Genomic DNA, 17,200 nt, shown 5'->3' on the forward strand with positions numbered 1-17,200 from the left:
ATGGAATTACAAATTTTGTGGGTTGTTTAGCGATGAAAAAGTTACAACACAGACAAACAGACGTCACACTCTCAACATTGGCCATCGACCACCTTTTCAACGGTCGGTTCAAAAATATGGTAGGTGGCCGATTCACCACCCGCAGCGCTCGCATCGTTTTTGTTTGTGTTTGACGTTTGCACACTACCGCCATCTGTTGGCTTACCGGCCAAACACACCGATTTTAGCATTGGGCGTACATGTCCTCTTGACTATGATTTTGATCGACATTTGTTCTAAGTGTTACGTCTGTTTGTCTGTGGTTACAAGTTATCGTAATTTTGACATTATAAATGATTAAGGCGAAGTAGGCCGTCATTGAAATTTGTATGCGTTGTTTATGATTGTTGCTAATTCATCTCACGATTTCGAATCAAAGAAAATCAGTTGGTTTTGCACTGACACAGCTGTAAAAGTATCAGCATACTTTATACATGTTAGCGCGTACAGTGATACATTTTCAATTCAATATATACTATCAAGACTGAGTTTTATCACTTTGAAAAGCAAGCTGAAAAGTCATCATTGTTGCCAAAACGAATGACGGGCTACTTAGCCTTAATAAATATTTTAATCAGTAGACTCAATGACATATAATGCAAATTAGCGGGGTACAGATTAAAAAGTGTTCAGATTAAATGTGGTCAAACTAACGGGGGTACCCGGTATACAAAATAAACTGGATAGGGTTCATTCAAATATTACGTAACGCAAAATTTACCAATTTTGGACCCCCTCCCTACCCCACGTAACAGCTTTTGTATGGAAAATTTTAAATGTTTGTATGGACCGTAACACTAGGTAAGACCCCCTCCCTCCAGCTGTTGCGTTACGTAATATTTGAACAATCACATACCCCTAAACAACTATAGGAATTTTGAATCCAATATGTTTTAGTAAATACATAAACCTTCAGCAAGATGCTATTAAACTTTGACTCAAAACCATGGAAAGTGGCAAACATTTCTGCTGAACTGGAACAAAAACAAAACCAAACGCTCCCGAGCGACAGAGCGCTGGTTTACTCGCATCCGCCGTGCTCCCGAGTAACCGAAGCTAAAAGTGATTCGCGAACGTGTTCGGAGCAGTTCAGAGTTAAATTGTAATTTTAGAAAAAAAGCTACTTCCCCTCCAAGATTTATGATTTCCAAGGATTTTTGACTACAATCTAGTAGTTTACTGTCGAACTGATGGTTATGCAATTAATTTGTCTGTCAGAACCATAATAAATCACAACTTGCTCGGTTACTCGCGAGTAAACGTTCCCGAGCTTCCCGGATAAAAACGAATCATTCAGTGAATGGAATAAACCATTAATGTACAATATAACGTATTGGATACAATACAGCGTATTGTAATTGAATGTCGAAGCAACATTTTTCTTGTTTGGATATACAATTCAAAAACAATATAATATATTGCAACAGAACACTGTGTGGTAGCTAGAGTTGGTAGATTAAGATTCGGATTTGTTTTAAATATATACTTTTATTTGTCATGATTTACGTATGCATCGATAAGTGGTGCTTGTAAATTTTTGAGAGTGTCTGTGTTATGCCAGCGATAACCTTATATTTACTAGTGATCCTATATAGAGAGATACGTGGAAGTAAAATGGAAATATTTGGCAACAGACCAGCAGTGCTGACTTTGCTCGGCGTCGAGAACAATATTGTAACACGGACATGACTTCCTCATCGCTAAAAATATTATTTTGTTTCGTTATAGATTTTTGAGCTACACATTCAAACTAATAAACAGCCCAAAAAATCAACAACTAAAAATCGCATTGAAAAAAAATTAATAAGAAAAATATTTCATTTATTTTGCTTCATGCAAAATTACTTTTACCGAAATAATTTCAAGTGGATAACATTACTCCTCAAGAAAAGTTCAAAACAAACATAACGCATGTTCGTTTGGCTCACACTTTGACAGCTCTCGCTGCTCGATTGGCTCACACTTTGATAGAAATGTCAGCTTCCGCGAATCTCTCTTATAAAGGATTTCTAATATTTACTATATATTCAGTTCAGAGTGTTTGACTGACAGCCGCATGGGTCGAACGGAATAGGCCTATTCAAATGACGTCTCAAATCAGCTGATCGGGAAGCACTTTGACATTTCTTCTATGAAAATGACAGGCCCGTGTTAGCACCGGTCCTCCACCGATGTAAACAAATGCATAGACGGATCTGTCACATGAAAAGGCCTATGATGTCTGTAACGGGATACCAAAGAGTCAGTTTTGTGAAGATTTTTGTAGCGAACAGATGTGCCGGTTTGATTCCGGTGTTTTGTTTCTAAACTGTTTGGCCGATGTTGAAATCGGCAGAAAGCAAATTAATAAAATGATCGGATACTACACACTGTATTGTCAACATGGGATTGATAAGTAAAGTGCAGATCAAGATAAGCATGCCGTTGTACCGCGTTGCCTTTCACATTGTGCTTGGGGCCTTACTCATACCTAGCCAGTTTGCGAGTCTGTGATGTTTGTTATGCGTTGGTATACACTCGTGAGCTGCTTCGTGATGCGATCTTTTCCAGCACTTCAAAACTCTGAGCCAAAAAAAAGTTAATGAAATGTTAAAAAATAAAGTTAGCACTGTCAGTAACGTAGGAGGAAAAAAAATGACTGTGCTAGGAGGAAAAAACGTAACGTAGGAGGAAAAAAAGCGAAACTGCGCTATTACAGTTTTTGTTATAACAATCTCCGTCTGTATACATATACCATACACACCCGTTAATTTGAACGGTAAGAAGGGTCAAAATTTTCTGTGCATTTAATTTTCGTTTTTATTGAAAAAAAAAAATGCGTATTTGAACACTTTATTGACTATTCGAGTGACAATTAGAAGTGCGGCAGTCAAAGCTTCGGTGAAGTTCGGCGTCGGCATTCCAATTTAGTGCCACACACTTAATTTGTTTCGCCGAGGCCGGTAAAAATAATCGCCGAAAACCCAACAGCTGAGATTTCGGCGAAAATCTCGGTAAAAGTTCAAAGTGCCGATTGCTCTGTAAAATGTTAAATCAACCCAGCTGTCAAAATTCGACGAAGAGATCGGTAGTCCAATGCCGAAAATCTCGGCACACTTTTACCAAAATAGCAAATACTAAAGCAAATACCGAGTAACGACACGACCACTTCCGCTGCGCACTTTCATTGTGAAGAGTAGAAGATCCAGGGAACATTCCTATGTAAAATGTAAAAAAGGTTTTAATTATTGCTGAATCGAATGAATGATTAATTTATTGGCAAAATTATATGCCATAATACAATAAATTATGTAAATACTTACATGTAGGCGCTCTTCCGAAGAACGTTTTAATACAATCCGAGCACATGTTGATAACTGCAGCTCTGTTTTTTTTCGGTTTTGACAGATGCGTTTTGCCGAAATTCAGTAAAAAATATGTTTGCTGATTTTTGTGGCAAAACATATTACCGAGTCTCAGTAATTTATGTAAACTACTGATTTTCGTCAATTTGCATCTGTCAATGTCGCTCATCTGTCAAATATGAACGAGATTTCAGTAAAAATATGTTTTACCGACTGAATTCGTCGTTTAAGTTTACCTAAATGAAATTCTACGATTAAGCACAGAGAAACAAACGTAACACTTAGAACAAATCGCGATCAAAATCATAGTCGCGAAAACATGTACGCCCAATGCTAAAATCACTGTAGTTGGCCGATGGACCAACAGGTGGCGGTAGTGTATAAACGTCAAACACGAACAAAAACGACGCGAGCGCTGCGGGTGGTGGATTGACCACCTACCATATATTCGAATCGATCGTTAAAAAGTTGGTCGATGGACAGCTATGAGAGTGTGACGTCTGTCTGTGGATTAAGTGTGCACGCCGACGCATAAGGAATGCCTTTGTCGGTGTAGCACTTCGTTAGAATTCCGACGCCGAACTTCGGCGAAAATTTGTTGGTGATAGTTCATTTCTCTTATGAACTTCGGTCTAAAGTTAATCTGAATGCACAATATATTCAATCAGGATAAAAGGTGCTATTGTGACATTGACTGTATAACGAGAAACTTGCGACGATCGGCGCGCCACCATAATTCATATAACGGAGGGTATTAAAACTAACTTGGAGGTGATGATTTCGCAATTTGGAAGTTAAGATCCCCTCCAAACACTAGCGATTTTGCGGTGGGATGTTGACGTTTGATCACGAATTGCTTTTGAATAAGCATGAATTGATTTTTTGTCACATTTGATACAAAGTAAAAATACGTTTTAATTAATTACGCGCTTTTATCATGTTTGTCCATTGTTTTAGATCTGGGCTCACAGTGACAGTTCGTGACAGCAGAATCTCCAATATGATGTATTTTACTCAGGTGGCGCAGATCATTGATGCGTGCCACTAGTCCTCTCTTTTATAGGCCTTTTCATGTGACAGATCCGTCTATAAAGTGTAGAACTAGCCCTCGTGCGTTAAAATACACTCTAATAAAGATTTAAAAAAAAAAAAAAAAAAGATCCGTCTATGCATTTATTTACATCGGCGGAGGAGCGGTGCTAACACGAAACTGTCATCTCCATAGAAGAACTGTCAAAGAGCTTCCCGATCAGCTGATTTGAAACGTCTTGTGAATAGGCCTATTCTCCCGCTGTTCTTATGTAGTGCAAATAGTGACGTCACTATTTGCGCTGCATAAGAACAGCGGGAGAATGAAAGAGAGATCTAGTGGAACGCATCAATGATCTGCGCATCAATCTCGGCTCACCTTGACCCACCTTCCAGGTTACCTCTTTCGTTATGTTTTGATTCTGCGTTCCGTTCCACAGCGTTCAATTTCACTTCACTTTGTTCCATGAGCTAAATGACATTTGAACCATTTTTAATCTGAACGATGTGCAAATTAGTGAGGTATAAATTAAAAAAGCTTCAGATTAAATGTGGTCAAATTAACGGGGGTACCCGGTATGTTCCAATAGAAGGACATGTCCTTCCGAAGAATACCGATTGCTAAAACGGGGGTAAAAATTTGAACCGTTATATATTTGAAATGGCATCTGGCGGCGTCACATGATTCATGAGTTGTACCAAGTATATTAAGAAGTGATTGTCAAGCTCATAAAACACGGCAGGCTGCGTTGGGATGGTCACGTGGTACGAATGCCGGAAAAAATGACAAGCAAAAATAATATGCAGTACCCAAGTAACCATAAGCACTAATAATAAGCCCTTAATCAGCATCATAAATGCGTACATGCATTATAATAGCACCACAAATGCTTACACACCTTATAACAGCACTTCCGCTGCATAGAAACTGTCGTAAACGCAGGGATTGGCCGAATCACGGAGACAAATATATAACGTCTTACTCGTGCTTGTTCACAACAAAGAATGACACTTTATTTCATTTTCTCTTGACAGTCATATGGTTGGTAGTTTGATAGACAGGTAGTGTAACATAGGTGAATCGAATTCAAGGTACATATAGAGTAGGTAAGACGAATCACAACATCTCTCCCCCCTTAAGTAATATCCTGTCTTGTAAGTGTCTACAGATCCACATATATTTGGTTAGTAGGTTAGTCACAACACATTACAGGTTCAATCTACGCGGAGCTCTAATTTCACGGCGAGATTTTCTGACAGTTTCGCCATCATTCCCTATCAAAGCTCTTGAATTTACACTCCGCTTACCCTTTTCCCCTGAACCTGGTCCCGTATCGTTAACCGCAGTACTGACAGGGGTAGATTGTCTTCCAGTGTCTGATATTGCCGTATTATGTTCAGGAACATCAACAGTTTTTTCTAGCTCTTGCCCAGTCGAATCAAGCTCAACTTTAACTTGGACAGCAGCTTGATAGTCTTGGGTGGGCAACAACACTTCACTACGTCGCTGAATGTTCTCTGGATTCTGTTCACCCGGTTGTAAATATTGAGCAACAGGCCCGGCTTCAGTTGGTCAATATGACGCTTCCACATTCTTCCATCATCAAGCTCGATCATATAGTGAAGTTTTCCGACTCTCTCAGCTACAACTCCAAATCTCCACCTCTCTGATTGTGACATAAAGTCTCGTGCAGCTACTCGATCATTTATCGCGAAAGAGCGCACCGGCTTTTCCTCCGTCCGAAAATCTTTGCGAGCGGAGTTCTGCTGTTCGGGAATCAGAAGATCCAGTCTAGATTTTATTTGCCTTCCGAAAACCAACATGGATGGACTTTTTCCTGTGGCAGGATGCACAGTCCTTCGATACGCCATCAATATCTGCTGCAACTCAACGTGGACTTCAGAGCGCGGGCATTTCAGTGCTTTGATTTTGTCCTTAAATGTCTGGACATACCGTTCCGCTTGACCATTTGTCGCGGGATGGTATGGCGCTCCCATCTTGTGCACAATTCCGTTCTTCTTCAGAAATTTCTGAAACTGGTCGGACGTGAATTGTGTGCCTCGATCCGTTACCAAAACTGATGGTAGTCCGAAAGTAGCGAAAAACTCCCTCATCTTCTCAATAGTAGTCTCCGTAGTCATGTCAGGAATAACCTTCACCTCGGGCCACTTGCTGTGAGCATCAACTATGATTAGGAAGTACAGCCCCATGAACGGTTCAGCGAAATCAGCGTGGATCCTTTGAAACGGTTCTGAAGGACGTTCCCAGCAGTGTACTTGTACCTTAGCAGGACTTGCTCGAACTCGAGCGCAGCCCACAACAGTTCCGAGCCACCTCTTCTATGTCCCGATCAATGTTCTCCCACCAGCAGTAAGATCTCGCCAATGACTTCATCCTAGAGACACCAAAATGGACCGGTATGCAACTCGCTGAGGACGCGGCTCCGAAGCGGTGGAGGCACGTATACCCGTATCCCTCGCATTAAGCACAAACCTTGCATACTGAACTCCTTCTGGTCGACTCCAAACCGAAAGCGGCCATCAACAGTACGTCCTGATTTCAGTCCTTGAATTAGTTCTTTGACGCTCCGGTCCCTGATAGTAATCTCGCCAAGCTCTTTAGCATCTACCGGAAGCGTTTCAATCTGATTAATCTGAACCACGTCGATTTCTTCCACATGATTTCGGATGCTACGGTCTGTAACCGGTAAACGTGACATTCCATCAGCGTTTGCATGGTCCTTTGAAGGACGATAACGAATATCGAAATCAAATGACTCGAGAAAAACGGCGTAATGTTGCATACGCAGTGCACATAGCGTCGGCAAACCTTTATCAGGCGAAAATATCTGTACTACAGGCTTGTTGTCGGTCACCAGAATAAATTTTCGTCCGAAAAGGTATTGGTGAAATTTCCGTACCCCAAGATAATCGCGTAAGCCTCCTTGTCAATTTGGCTGTAGTTTTGCTGGGTAGCATTGAGTGTCTGCGAAGCGTATTGAATCGGCCGTTCACTACCATCTGGGTAAATATGGCTCAGTACCGCGCCAACCCCATATGGTGAGGCGTCTGTGGCCAACACCAACGGCAGTTTAGCGTCATAATGTACTAGCAAACGATCCGACTGCATTTCTGATTTTCACCCACAAAAAAGGCTTGCTCACATGCATCAGTCCACTCAAATGGTGTCTTGTCTTTCAGTAGGTTATTTATGGGATAAACTCTAGTGCTTAGGTTTTCCATAAATCTACCGTAGTAATTCACGAGACCTAAGAACGCACGGATCTGTTCGCGATTCTCTGGGCGCGGCATATTCTGGATAGCGTCAACCTTCTGTTGCATTTTATGAATCCCATGCTGATCCACAATGTATCCACAGTACTCGATACTGTCGGCAAAAAACTCACACTTTGCCACATTCACTCGTATGTTATGCTCATGGAACCTTTTCAAAAACCTCACGTAGCCGATCCAAGTGAGTTTTATTCGTCTGGACCAGTGATCTTCACATCATCTAGAAATACTGTAACTCCTGGTATTCCCTGTAATATTTGAGATATCTCCCTCTGAAAGATGGCAGGTGCAGAAGCAACTCCATACATCAACCTTGTTGGCTGATACAGACCCAGGTGTGTATTCAATGTCAACGTTGGTTGGTCTTCAGCACGCACGGACATTTGCAAATAAGCTTGAGCCAAATCCAGCTTAGTGAATTTCTGTCCACCTGCCATGTTGGAAAACATTTCGTTGATCGTAGGTAATGGATGTTCATCGACTAGGCAAACTCTTATTAACCGTTAGTTTGTAGTCTCCGCAAAGACGAATTTTCCCTCCAGACTTCATCACCGGAACCACCGGTGTAGCCCACTCACTACGGTCAACTTTCACCAGAACTCCACTTTCGACCATGCTATGAATCTCCCGTTCCACAGCATCTCGAGTTGAAAAACGGAAGTGAGCGTGCTTTGAGAAACACAGGTTTTGAATCTGATTTGAAGTGCAAAGCGGCTTGAATACCCTCATTGTTACCAATTGATTCATCAAAGACAGAGGAAAACTCTTCAATCAACCCTTTGACTGCTGCCGGAAGAGGATTAAGCAAAGTAATTTTGTCAACAGAACTAACGGTGCCCCCCAAGATATCATTCCAGTCCAGCCGTAAGGCTCGCATCCACTCGCGTCCCTAACAATGGATGCCGTTTTCCTTCCACTACGAACAAACGCAAGCGTTCCATTTGACCCCCGTACACAACTTTTCGCTTGATGACACCGAGAACTCTGATTTTGTTCCCACAGTAACTACGCAGTTTCAATATCTGTTGGGTGCATTGACAATCTCTCCAAATACTTACTTTGTCAGTACTGCTGATCACGACACCGGAGATCCACTGTCTACCTCAAACTGGATCAGCGCTCCACCACTCTAACATTTAGGAAGATCTTTGACATATCGTTAGAGCAGTGTTCTAACTTACACACATCAACAACATATACCCGCTCTTCATCGGAGCCTTCTGGCCTCTGATACTTCGCTATTGTCTACCAGGTTTGCTGAATGTTCTTTGGGTGGTTCTTATCTTACTAGTTTGAGCATTGGAGCTGAGGCACACTCGCTTTAAATGGCTTTTTTTCTTGCACAGGCCGCAAATTTTATTTTTGTGCTCACACTTGTCAGCCAAGTGTGCCTCACTTCCGCAACGGAAACACATAAACTTGTTAGTCGGGTTAGTTACCTTCACAGCTGCGTCTCTACCGGGCTGCAAACTTTTTCCGATCCATCAAGTTGACTTCCTTGCATTCGTCGGTTTTAGCACTTCTGCTCCTTCGCCGGAAGCCTCCATGGACAACGCGATCTGCTTGGCCTTGTCGAACGTCAAATCCTTTTCTTCGATCAGTCTGGTTCGAATTCGTTGGTTGTGGAGGCCGAAAACCAATTGATTCCGTAGTCCTTTCTGCAGATATTCACCAAAACCGCATACTTCGCTTCTCGCTGTAAACGCCGTGATGTATTCCGCTACGGATTCTCCCTCTCGTTGCATCCGCTGACGGAACTTCCACAGCTCAACCATCTCCAATGGTTCGGGGTCGAAGTACTGCCCCAGCAGCGTAACAATTTCTTTCGTAGGTTTTTGGCTTCCGGATCTTCTGGAGACAAATGGTCGCAAAGCACATTGTATGTCTCGGTTCCATATAATGAAAGCAGCATATTCCTCTTCAGAGCTCACCGATGCCAAAAATCTGCAGTGCGCCTTCAAATCGCTTCACCCACCGAGACCACCTTGTTTTGTTTTTGTCGAATGCTTCGAACGCGAAGGTAGGTGGGATGACCGGAGCGGCGGCGGCGGCAGCGGAAGCGGCAGCTGCGCCTCCGATTGCATCTGTTCCATCTGTTCTCTCTTCCGTCATTTTTCACTTCGTCGCACCTCACACACACTGCATACCAACGCACACGATGGTAGTAGCAGCAGCACGTACACTATAGCAGAAATATGTGTACTCCGTTTCCCCTCACCGGAAAACAGCAACAACGTATAGTGGTGTGGGTGTCAGTTAGCACTTCGCTTTGATGAGCCCCAATGCAGAATGCTACTTGTCCGGATCTCTCCTCGTCCAAGCTGTCCTCAATGGGAGCTCCGCCACGATTTTGATATGGCCGGCCGAATACTTTCAATGCGGGATTACTAATCCACTCGTCGCCAACTGTCGTAAACGCAGGGATTGGCCGAATCACGGAGACAAATATATAACGTCTTACTCGTGCTTGTTCACAACCACGGCATAAAAATTAACAAGGCAGTCTCTTCACTGATGTAAATATCGAGTTTCATTATAAACATGTGACGTCACTCCTATCGTACCATATACCTTCCGGACCACTAGATCATTTTTTTCGCAAATTTGTTCGAGGTGGATAGGAATGACGTCGTCAAGTAGCTGTCAGTTTTCGGAGTATATCACCTTCTTAATTTTAGTACACCGTGGTTCACAACAAAGAATGACACTTTATTTCATTTTCTCTTGACAGTCATATGGTTGGTAGTTTGATAGACAGGTAGTGTAACATAGGTGAATCGAATTCAAGGTACATATAGAGTAGGTAAGACGAATCACAACAGAAACCCTATTACAGCATCATTAATGCTTCTAAGCCTGATGCATACGGGCATTAAATAAGCACTATATTGGCTCTATATTCGCATACAGGGCCTGTTTAAATGCCATCCAGTGTTTTGACACATATACCACGTGCTTTGTGTTTGCATGTAGTGGCGAGAGGGAGTCAAACATAAGTCTTCTCACTACTACAATTGCAGGTTTTATGACGGGGAAAAGTGGTGGTTTAAATTGGTCACTTTTCTTTCCAATACTATTCATCTAATGTGGGCGAAGGAGCAAAGGAGCAGAAATTCAACAACTCAACAATACAGGTGTCGCAGGTTCGAGACGCAAAATGAGGAATTTCATCATCATAAAACAAGGATCAATATGTGGCAATTTCAAGTCCTTAAAAGGATGAAAACCACCAAAATGAATAAGTCTGATACGGAGAAGTACTATCTCAATCATTTTATAACATTTTGCATACTATTCGAGGTTTCCGTTTTCATTCATTTATTTATTTACCTCGTGTACCAGCTGCTTGGCCGCATACGCGAAAGCTCTCTGGCTGCGTACGCGAAAGCACAAAATATTCGCCCGAAAAACCTGGCGAAAACAACTGACATTTCTCACGTGGTCTTATATCAGCACTAGTGATGCCGAGAAGCACGGTTATATCTTCGCATTATAATGGCACGCTATTTCGCCTTTTCTGGCATTATAATAGCATTATGTGCGTATATAGAACTGACAAGCATCAAATTATTACCCTATATGCGCATATAATGCTGTTACCGTGCCGCATTATCGTGCTTACTGCAGTACCCAAGTAACCAGATCTGTCAAACTTGGGTACCTTTTGCACTACCGAGGGACCAAATGCAGTACTAGAAGTGGTACTCAATCTGAGCCCGAGTGTGACGGACCTGACACAAACTTATTTCGAATTGCATTTGAACACTTGATTGACTATTCGAGTGACAATTAGAAGTTCGGCGTCGGCATTCTAATTTAGTGCTTCGCCGACGCATAAGGAATGCCTTTGTCGGTGTAGCACTTCGTTAGAATGCCGACGCCGAACTTTGGCGAAAATTTGTTGGTGATAGTTCATTTCTCTTAGGCGGCATCCATTTATTACGTAACGCTAAAATTGGAAATTTTCGACCCCCTCCCCCCTTCCGTAACGCCTTTTGTATGGAAATTTTATAATTTTTGTATGAGTCGTAACGCTCGAGCCTACCCCCTCCCCCCCTTTGAGCGTTACGTAATTTGTGGATGCCGCCTTATGAACTTCGGTCTAAAGTTAATCTGAATGCACAATATCTCGCATAACTTCTGATCTCGCCCTAAAAGCCATAGGTAACTGTGGAAATCTGGAATACTACCAAAGATCACCCAGCGCTGCCACATACGCACGACCGGTAATCGAGCGCGTCTCCGATAGACTGACGAACATGCGGAGAACATCATCAGTGCCGCAAGTGCAGTCGCTGTCTAGACTGGTCCGAATTCAGACTGGTCCATACCACACAGTAACCATGTGTGTAGCTCATTGTTTCTGAGCATTTGAATGGATTTTCATGTTATTTAACAACGCTATAGGGAAGAAAGGATCATTATCTACCTGCCCGTGATGTTGGTTTGGATGCTTATTCTTTCATTTGCTCAGAAACAACGAGCTACACACGTGGCTACCAATGGCTTTTAGGGCGTTATCTCAGAGTATGCGAGATATATTCAATCATGATAAAAGGTGCTATTGTGACATTGCTTTTGAATAAGCATGAATAGCTTTTCAATGGATTTTTTGTCACATTTGATAAAATACAAAAATACGTTTTAATCAATTGCGCGCTTTTATCATGTTTGTCCATTGTTTTAGATCTGGGCTCACAGTGACAGTTCATGACAGCAATGATCTGCGCCACCTGAGTAAAATCTATCACATTGCCCATTGCACGGTGACGTCATCAGAAAATCGCTTTCTTTCCCTCCTTCGGTAAATCTGAAAACAACGGTGCCAGTACCTGTCAAAGTTGACAGGTACTGGCACCATTGTTTTCAAGTTTTGTTGTGGAGCGAAAGAGAGAGAATTTCGCCGTGAAATGCCTAATTGCAGAATCTCGGCTCACCTTGACTCACCTCCCAGGTTACCTCTTTCGTTTTGTTTTGATTCTGCCTTCCGTTCCACAGCGTTCAATTTCACTTCACTTTGTTCCATGAGATAAATGACGTTTGAACCATTTTTTTCTGAACGATGGGCAAATTAGTGAGGTATAAATTAAAAAGCTTCAGATTAAATGTGGTCAAATTAACGGGGGTACCCGGTATGTTCCATTAGAACAGGCCTGCCCAACCTTTTTGAATCGCGGGCCAAATCTAAGAAACAATATCACGAGGCGGGCCAAACTTTTTTTAATACAGCAATTTCAAAATTTGGTAATAAATTCAAATAAAAATGATAAGAATTCTTTTGGAAAAATTGCAAATGGATGAGATAATCTTGCCTTAAGTTCTGAGAGAATACTGCTCCTGATTACGACAGAATCCAAACCAGGATTCTTTTGAAAAATTTGCCTTGAACGCTGTGAGTATGTTGCCCAGGATTTTATACAAATCATCCTCAAAATTCAATCAAACCTGTTTGAAGGATTCTTTCAGAATCTAATGTAATATTATTTGAGAATCCTTTCCTATTTTTTAAGAAACAATTTCCTAAATTTGCGAGAATAAAGCATTGGACTCTGTGAAAAATGTTTTCAGCATTTCGTCAGAACCCAACCATATACACATTTCAAAATTTCGTTCTATAAACTGAAGAAGTCTGCTCTGCTCAGATTCTGTAAGAAATTCATTAACGAATATGTGGAGACCTTTCTAAAAATAATGTCCCATATTAGCTGATAATCATGGTTATGATTTTGAATAATTCCCCTGGGATTTCAAATAAAATCTTGCTCTACATTTTTTTGTGAGAATCGTGTCCGAGTTCTCCTTGGAATTGATATGTGAATTCTGTTAAAATTTTATAGGCTAGTAATTTGACTAATATTTGATAAAATTTTCTATGCTTCTGATTCAGTGAAATCCAGTTGGTTCATTACGATCGTTTCGATCGCCTTTTTTATAACATGGTAAATTTTTGTGGTATGATACGGGACTCTCAATCAGATGGTTCTTGGTTCAAATCTCGTTATAGCTTTATTCTTTTTTTAATGTTGTAGATCTTAAACGGATGCGCGACTCATGATTCTAGGCATGTGATTCATGATTGCGAGCAATCCAGCAACAAAAATATAACACTTGTGTTGCGTTACAGCAATCTGACTCATGATATCATGAATCCAAATCATGGTGTATTTTCATAAGCTGAAAACACTCTGAAATCGTGATATCATGAGTCATAATCTTGTTTTTGGATTCTGATTTCCACCCGTGTAACTATAATTGACAATATTTGTTCGAACTTGATAGAAAAAATCAGTTTTGTTTCTTGATTGCTAAGAAAGTTATTAGCAAGATTTCTTGTGTTAACTTCTCATAAAAGTTCATTATTTTTTAAAGGAAGCTTTCTAAATTATTCCAACCAAGTAAATTTAGAAGGATCAAAAAGCTAATATTAAGAGTCTTTAAAATAAAATAGCTTTAAATAAAATAATCTAAAATTGTAACAATCAGTCCTGAAATGTTCTAATATCAAGTTGGTAGAGTAGCAAAAGGGCCAGTTATGAGGAAGATCTCCGAGCTCTTCGCGGGCCGTACAAAATGAAGCGGCGGGCCGGATGCGGCCCGCGGGCCGTACGTTGGGCAGGCCTGCATTAGAAGGACATGTCCTTCCGAAGGATACTGATTGCTAACCCAACCCCCCCCCCCCCCCTCACTTTGGTAAAAATTTAAAACGTTATATATTTGAAATGGCATCTGGCGGCGTCGCATGATTCATGAGTTGTACCAAGTATATTAAGAAGTGATTGTCATGCTCATAAAACACGGCAGGCTGCGTTGAGCTGGTCACGTGGTACGAATGCCGGAAGAATGACAAGCAAAAATAATATGCAGTAGAGAACCCGGACAAGTCCCTCGGCTTCGTGGTAGGCCGCGCACACGTTGGCTTTTTGTAGTTGAAGAGGACTTAAGGGCACTTAACGTTCAGGGCGACTGGAAGCGGTTGGCTCAGAACCGAGCCCAGTGGAGAAGAATTATACATTCGGCGTAGATTCAACGTAGCGGACTGTTACAGTAGCAAGTAAGTTTTTTTTTAAACCAGTGAAGCAAAATGTCCTACTTTCTAAAATAACTTTCTGGTGAGCCTAAAATAAGATAAAATTCTTCTAACACAGATTTCTGATTGGAATTTTCGAAGATCAACTTGATTCGGAATTTAGTTTCAATTTTTTTATTGGATTCATAAACAATTGATAAGACCCTTCTTTCTTCTACAATTTGAAGAATGGTGGTTGAAATCCAGAGCTTAATGTGGTTTCATGCTATGCCACTAAACAGGTGCAGTAAGATGTAATCCAAAATGAGTTTTTCATCAAAAAATATAGTAGAAAATGTAGGTAAAATAACTGCACAGATGTATAAATTAGACATAAAATTATCCAAATTTTTCAATACACAATCAAAACGATAGACATTGATCAGAGTTTTTTCGTACAATTAAAAAAGAGGTAACCGTGTGAAACCAGATTACGAATAGACAGGTTTTCCCTCCTTATCCCATGATTTTTTCATCTTCTGGAAAGCGAAGAACATGTACAAAGCTGCAAAACAGAAGACCATTATTGAATTGGTGACTTTACGAGAGAATTATTCAGTCTACTTACTGCTAGCTTCCCACTCCGACTTGGACAGCGTCCCGACCTTGGTGTGGCGTCCGTCCTTCCGGTCCAGATACTGCTGGGCGTGTCGGTACTCTTCCCGGTTCTGCTGCCGCTCGCGGTCATCCCTCGAGAAGCCCGGGAACGTTTCGAGCGCTTGCATCTTCTCGAGCAGTCCGCGCCCACTGGAAACCGATTCCTCGTAGAACTCGTCGAACCGTTTCTTCTCCACCAGCCGGAGGCCAAACTTGAGGGCCAGCTTTACCAGTGTCGGGAAGTGGACCAGGAACTCCGGACAATCGACGACTCCGTCCAGCTGGAAGTTGTACTTAGCCCCGAAGAGCGGAGGCTTCTCCGTGTCGCACAAGAAGGAAATCTTGTACACATCGTTCCCGAAGCTGTCGCCTCCGGCTGCCCGTTGCCGTTTCATGATCTCGTTCGCATCCGGAATGGTCCCGATAAAGTATCCACCCTCCTTCAAGCATTCGGCGGCATTCTTCAGCATGAACTCGGCCTGTTTGAGCGATTCGAAGCAATAGTGGAACGCGAACTGGCAACTGACCAGATGGAGGTCAATCGACGGATCCCGGTACTTTTCCCTCAGCCGTTGAAGTGTGGCGTCAGCGGCGAAGAATTCTGCCGTAAACGGCTTCCCGCCCTGATCGTTTTTCTGGTTGATGTTGTTGTATCTGGCCTCGCACTGTTCAACGCTAACTTCCGCGATATCCGTGCAAATCAGATGCGTAATATTGCCCTTGATCCACTTGAGCAAGTCTCCTCCCTTGCCGCAACACATGTCCATCACCCTCAGGGGCGTTCCGAGCGCCGCTTTGTCCTTTATCCGGTCTAGATACCGATTGATCAAGATGCTCTTGATCCAGTTGTTGAAGTTTCGCATGTAGAATATCCTCGATTTGGACCTCTCGTATAGACCGCGTTCCTCGAGTTTGTTGTAGTGGGATGCGACCACAGTGGCATTGTCTCTCGGTTCCTTGGCCGGCGTCTGACCCGCATCGTCATCATCATCCGAATCGTCGTTGGGACGTTTCATTCCGCGGTCATCGGCCACATTCGCCGCCGGCTGCCGCGCGACACTTTCCACCACTTCGTCGTCCGATTCACTGTCCTCGGAAAGACGATGGCCCTGCTGCTGCTGAATCAAATCCGATTTTTCCATTTCCGACATGTCTGCGAATTGCTGGCAAAAATTACATCAATTATAAGCACATATCATTAGAAACTCTTATGAATAATACCGAGATAATTCAGCACACAAGTTCCTACCTGCTTACTTTTTCTGATCCACGCACTACTGGAAAACTGCGGTACGCGAAACGTCAAAAAGTGTGTTTACCTACTGGATGCAGTTTTGAAATGCATTTTTATGTTTGTCATTTTGACAGCATGCACTTTTCGGATGAAAGATGTTCACGCGTACTGCCCAGCGGGGATAAGCAGATAGGTTTAAAACAGAAGGAGCTCATGGATCGCTACAGTACACGCTCGAAATGTATGTACGGTATTGGACAAAACATGTGTAACTTTTTCGGTTTTTTGAGTGATTTTTACAATCATCAGTTCAAAAGCAGTAACGGTTTGACTAAAGAGAATTTTTTGAAAGGTTTTTTATTTATAACCAAAAATATTGAAGGAATAGCTTCATGGTATCTTCAGCAAAGTTGTGTATTTTGACGAGATGAACAAGTTTGCTGAAGACAGTTGTTATGTAGGGCTATCAGATTTTAAGATAAATAGGGTGATCAAAGTATTTTGGACAGACCGTTACACGTATATAATTTGGACATTGACGGCAAAATCAAATGGGAGTGGCCAAATTATATACGCATAACGCTCTGTCCAAAATAC

At 41.9% G+C, this 17,200-nt stretch overlaps 1 protein-coding gene across 3 annotated transcripts; it reads right to left on the reverse strand.

The window, feature by feature from the left end:
• Positions 1-14,891: 14,891 nt before the first annotated feature.
• Positions 14,892-16,728, reverse strand: LOC110681192 (mRNA cap guanine-N7 methyltransferase-like). Of its 3 annotated transcripts, none has more exons than XM_021856968.1 (3): positions 16,619-16,728; positions 15,341-16,532; positions 14,892-15,277 (listed from the first exon to the last, which is right to left on the reverse strand). In XM_021856968.1, the coding sequence occupies exons 2-3, from the start codon at positions 16,518-16,520 to the stop codon at positions 15,204-15,206; spliced, it is 1,254 nt and encodes a 417-aa protein (XP_021712660.1). In that variant the 5' UTR covers positions 16,521-16,532; positions 16,619-16,728; the 3' UTR covers positions 14,892-15,203. The 3 variants fall into 3 exon arrangements, with proteins under 3 accessions (XP_021712660.1, XP_021712662.1, XP_021712661.1); XM_021856970.1 differs by having other exon boundaries at positions 15,341-16,522; positions 16,619-16,707; XM_021856969.1 differs by having other exon boundaries at positions 16,591-16,688.
• Between the last annotated feature and the right edge of the window lie 472 nt (positions 16,729-17,200).

This window comes from Aedes aegypti, unplaced genomic scaffold (genome assembly GCF_002204515.2).
Source record: "Aedes aegypti strain LVP_AGWG unplaced genomic scaffold, AaegL5.0 Primary Assembly AGWG_AaegL5_hic_scaff_558_PBJ_arrow, whole genome shotgun sequence".
NCBI classification, from domain to species: Eukaryota; Metazoa; Arthropoda; class Insecta; order Diptera; family Culicidae; genus Aedes; species Aedes aegypti.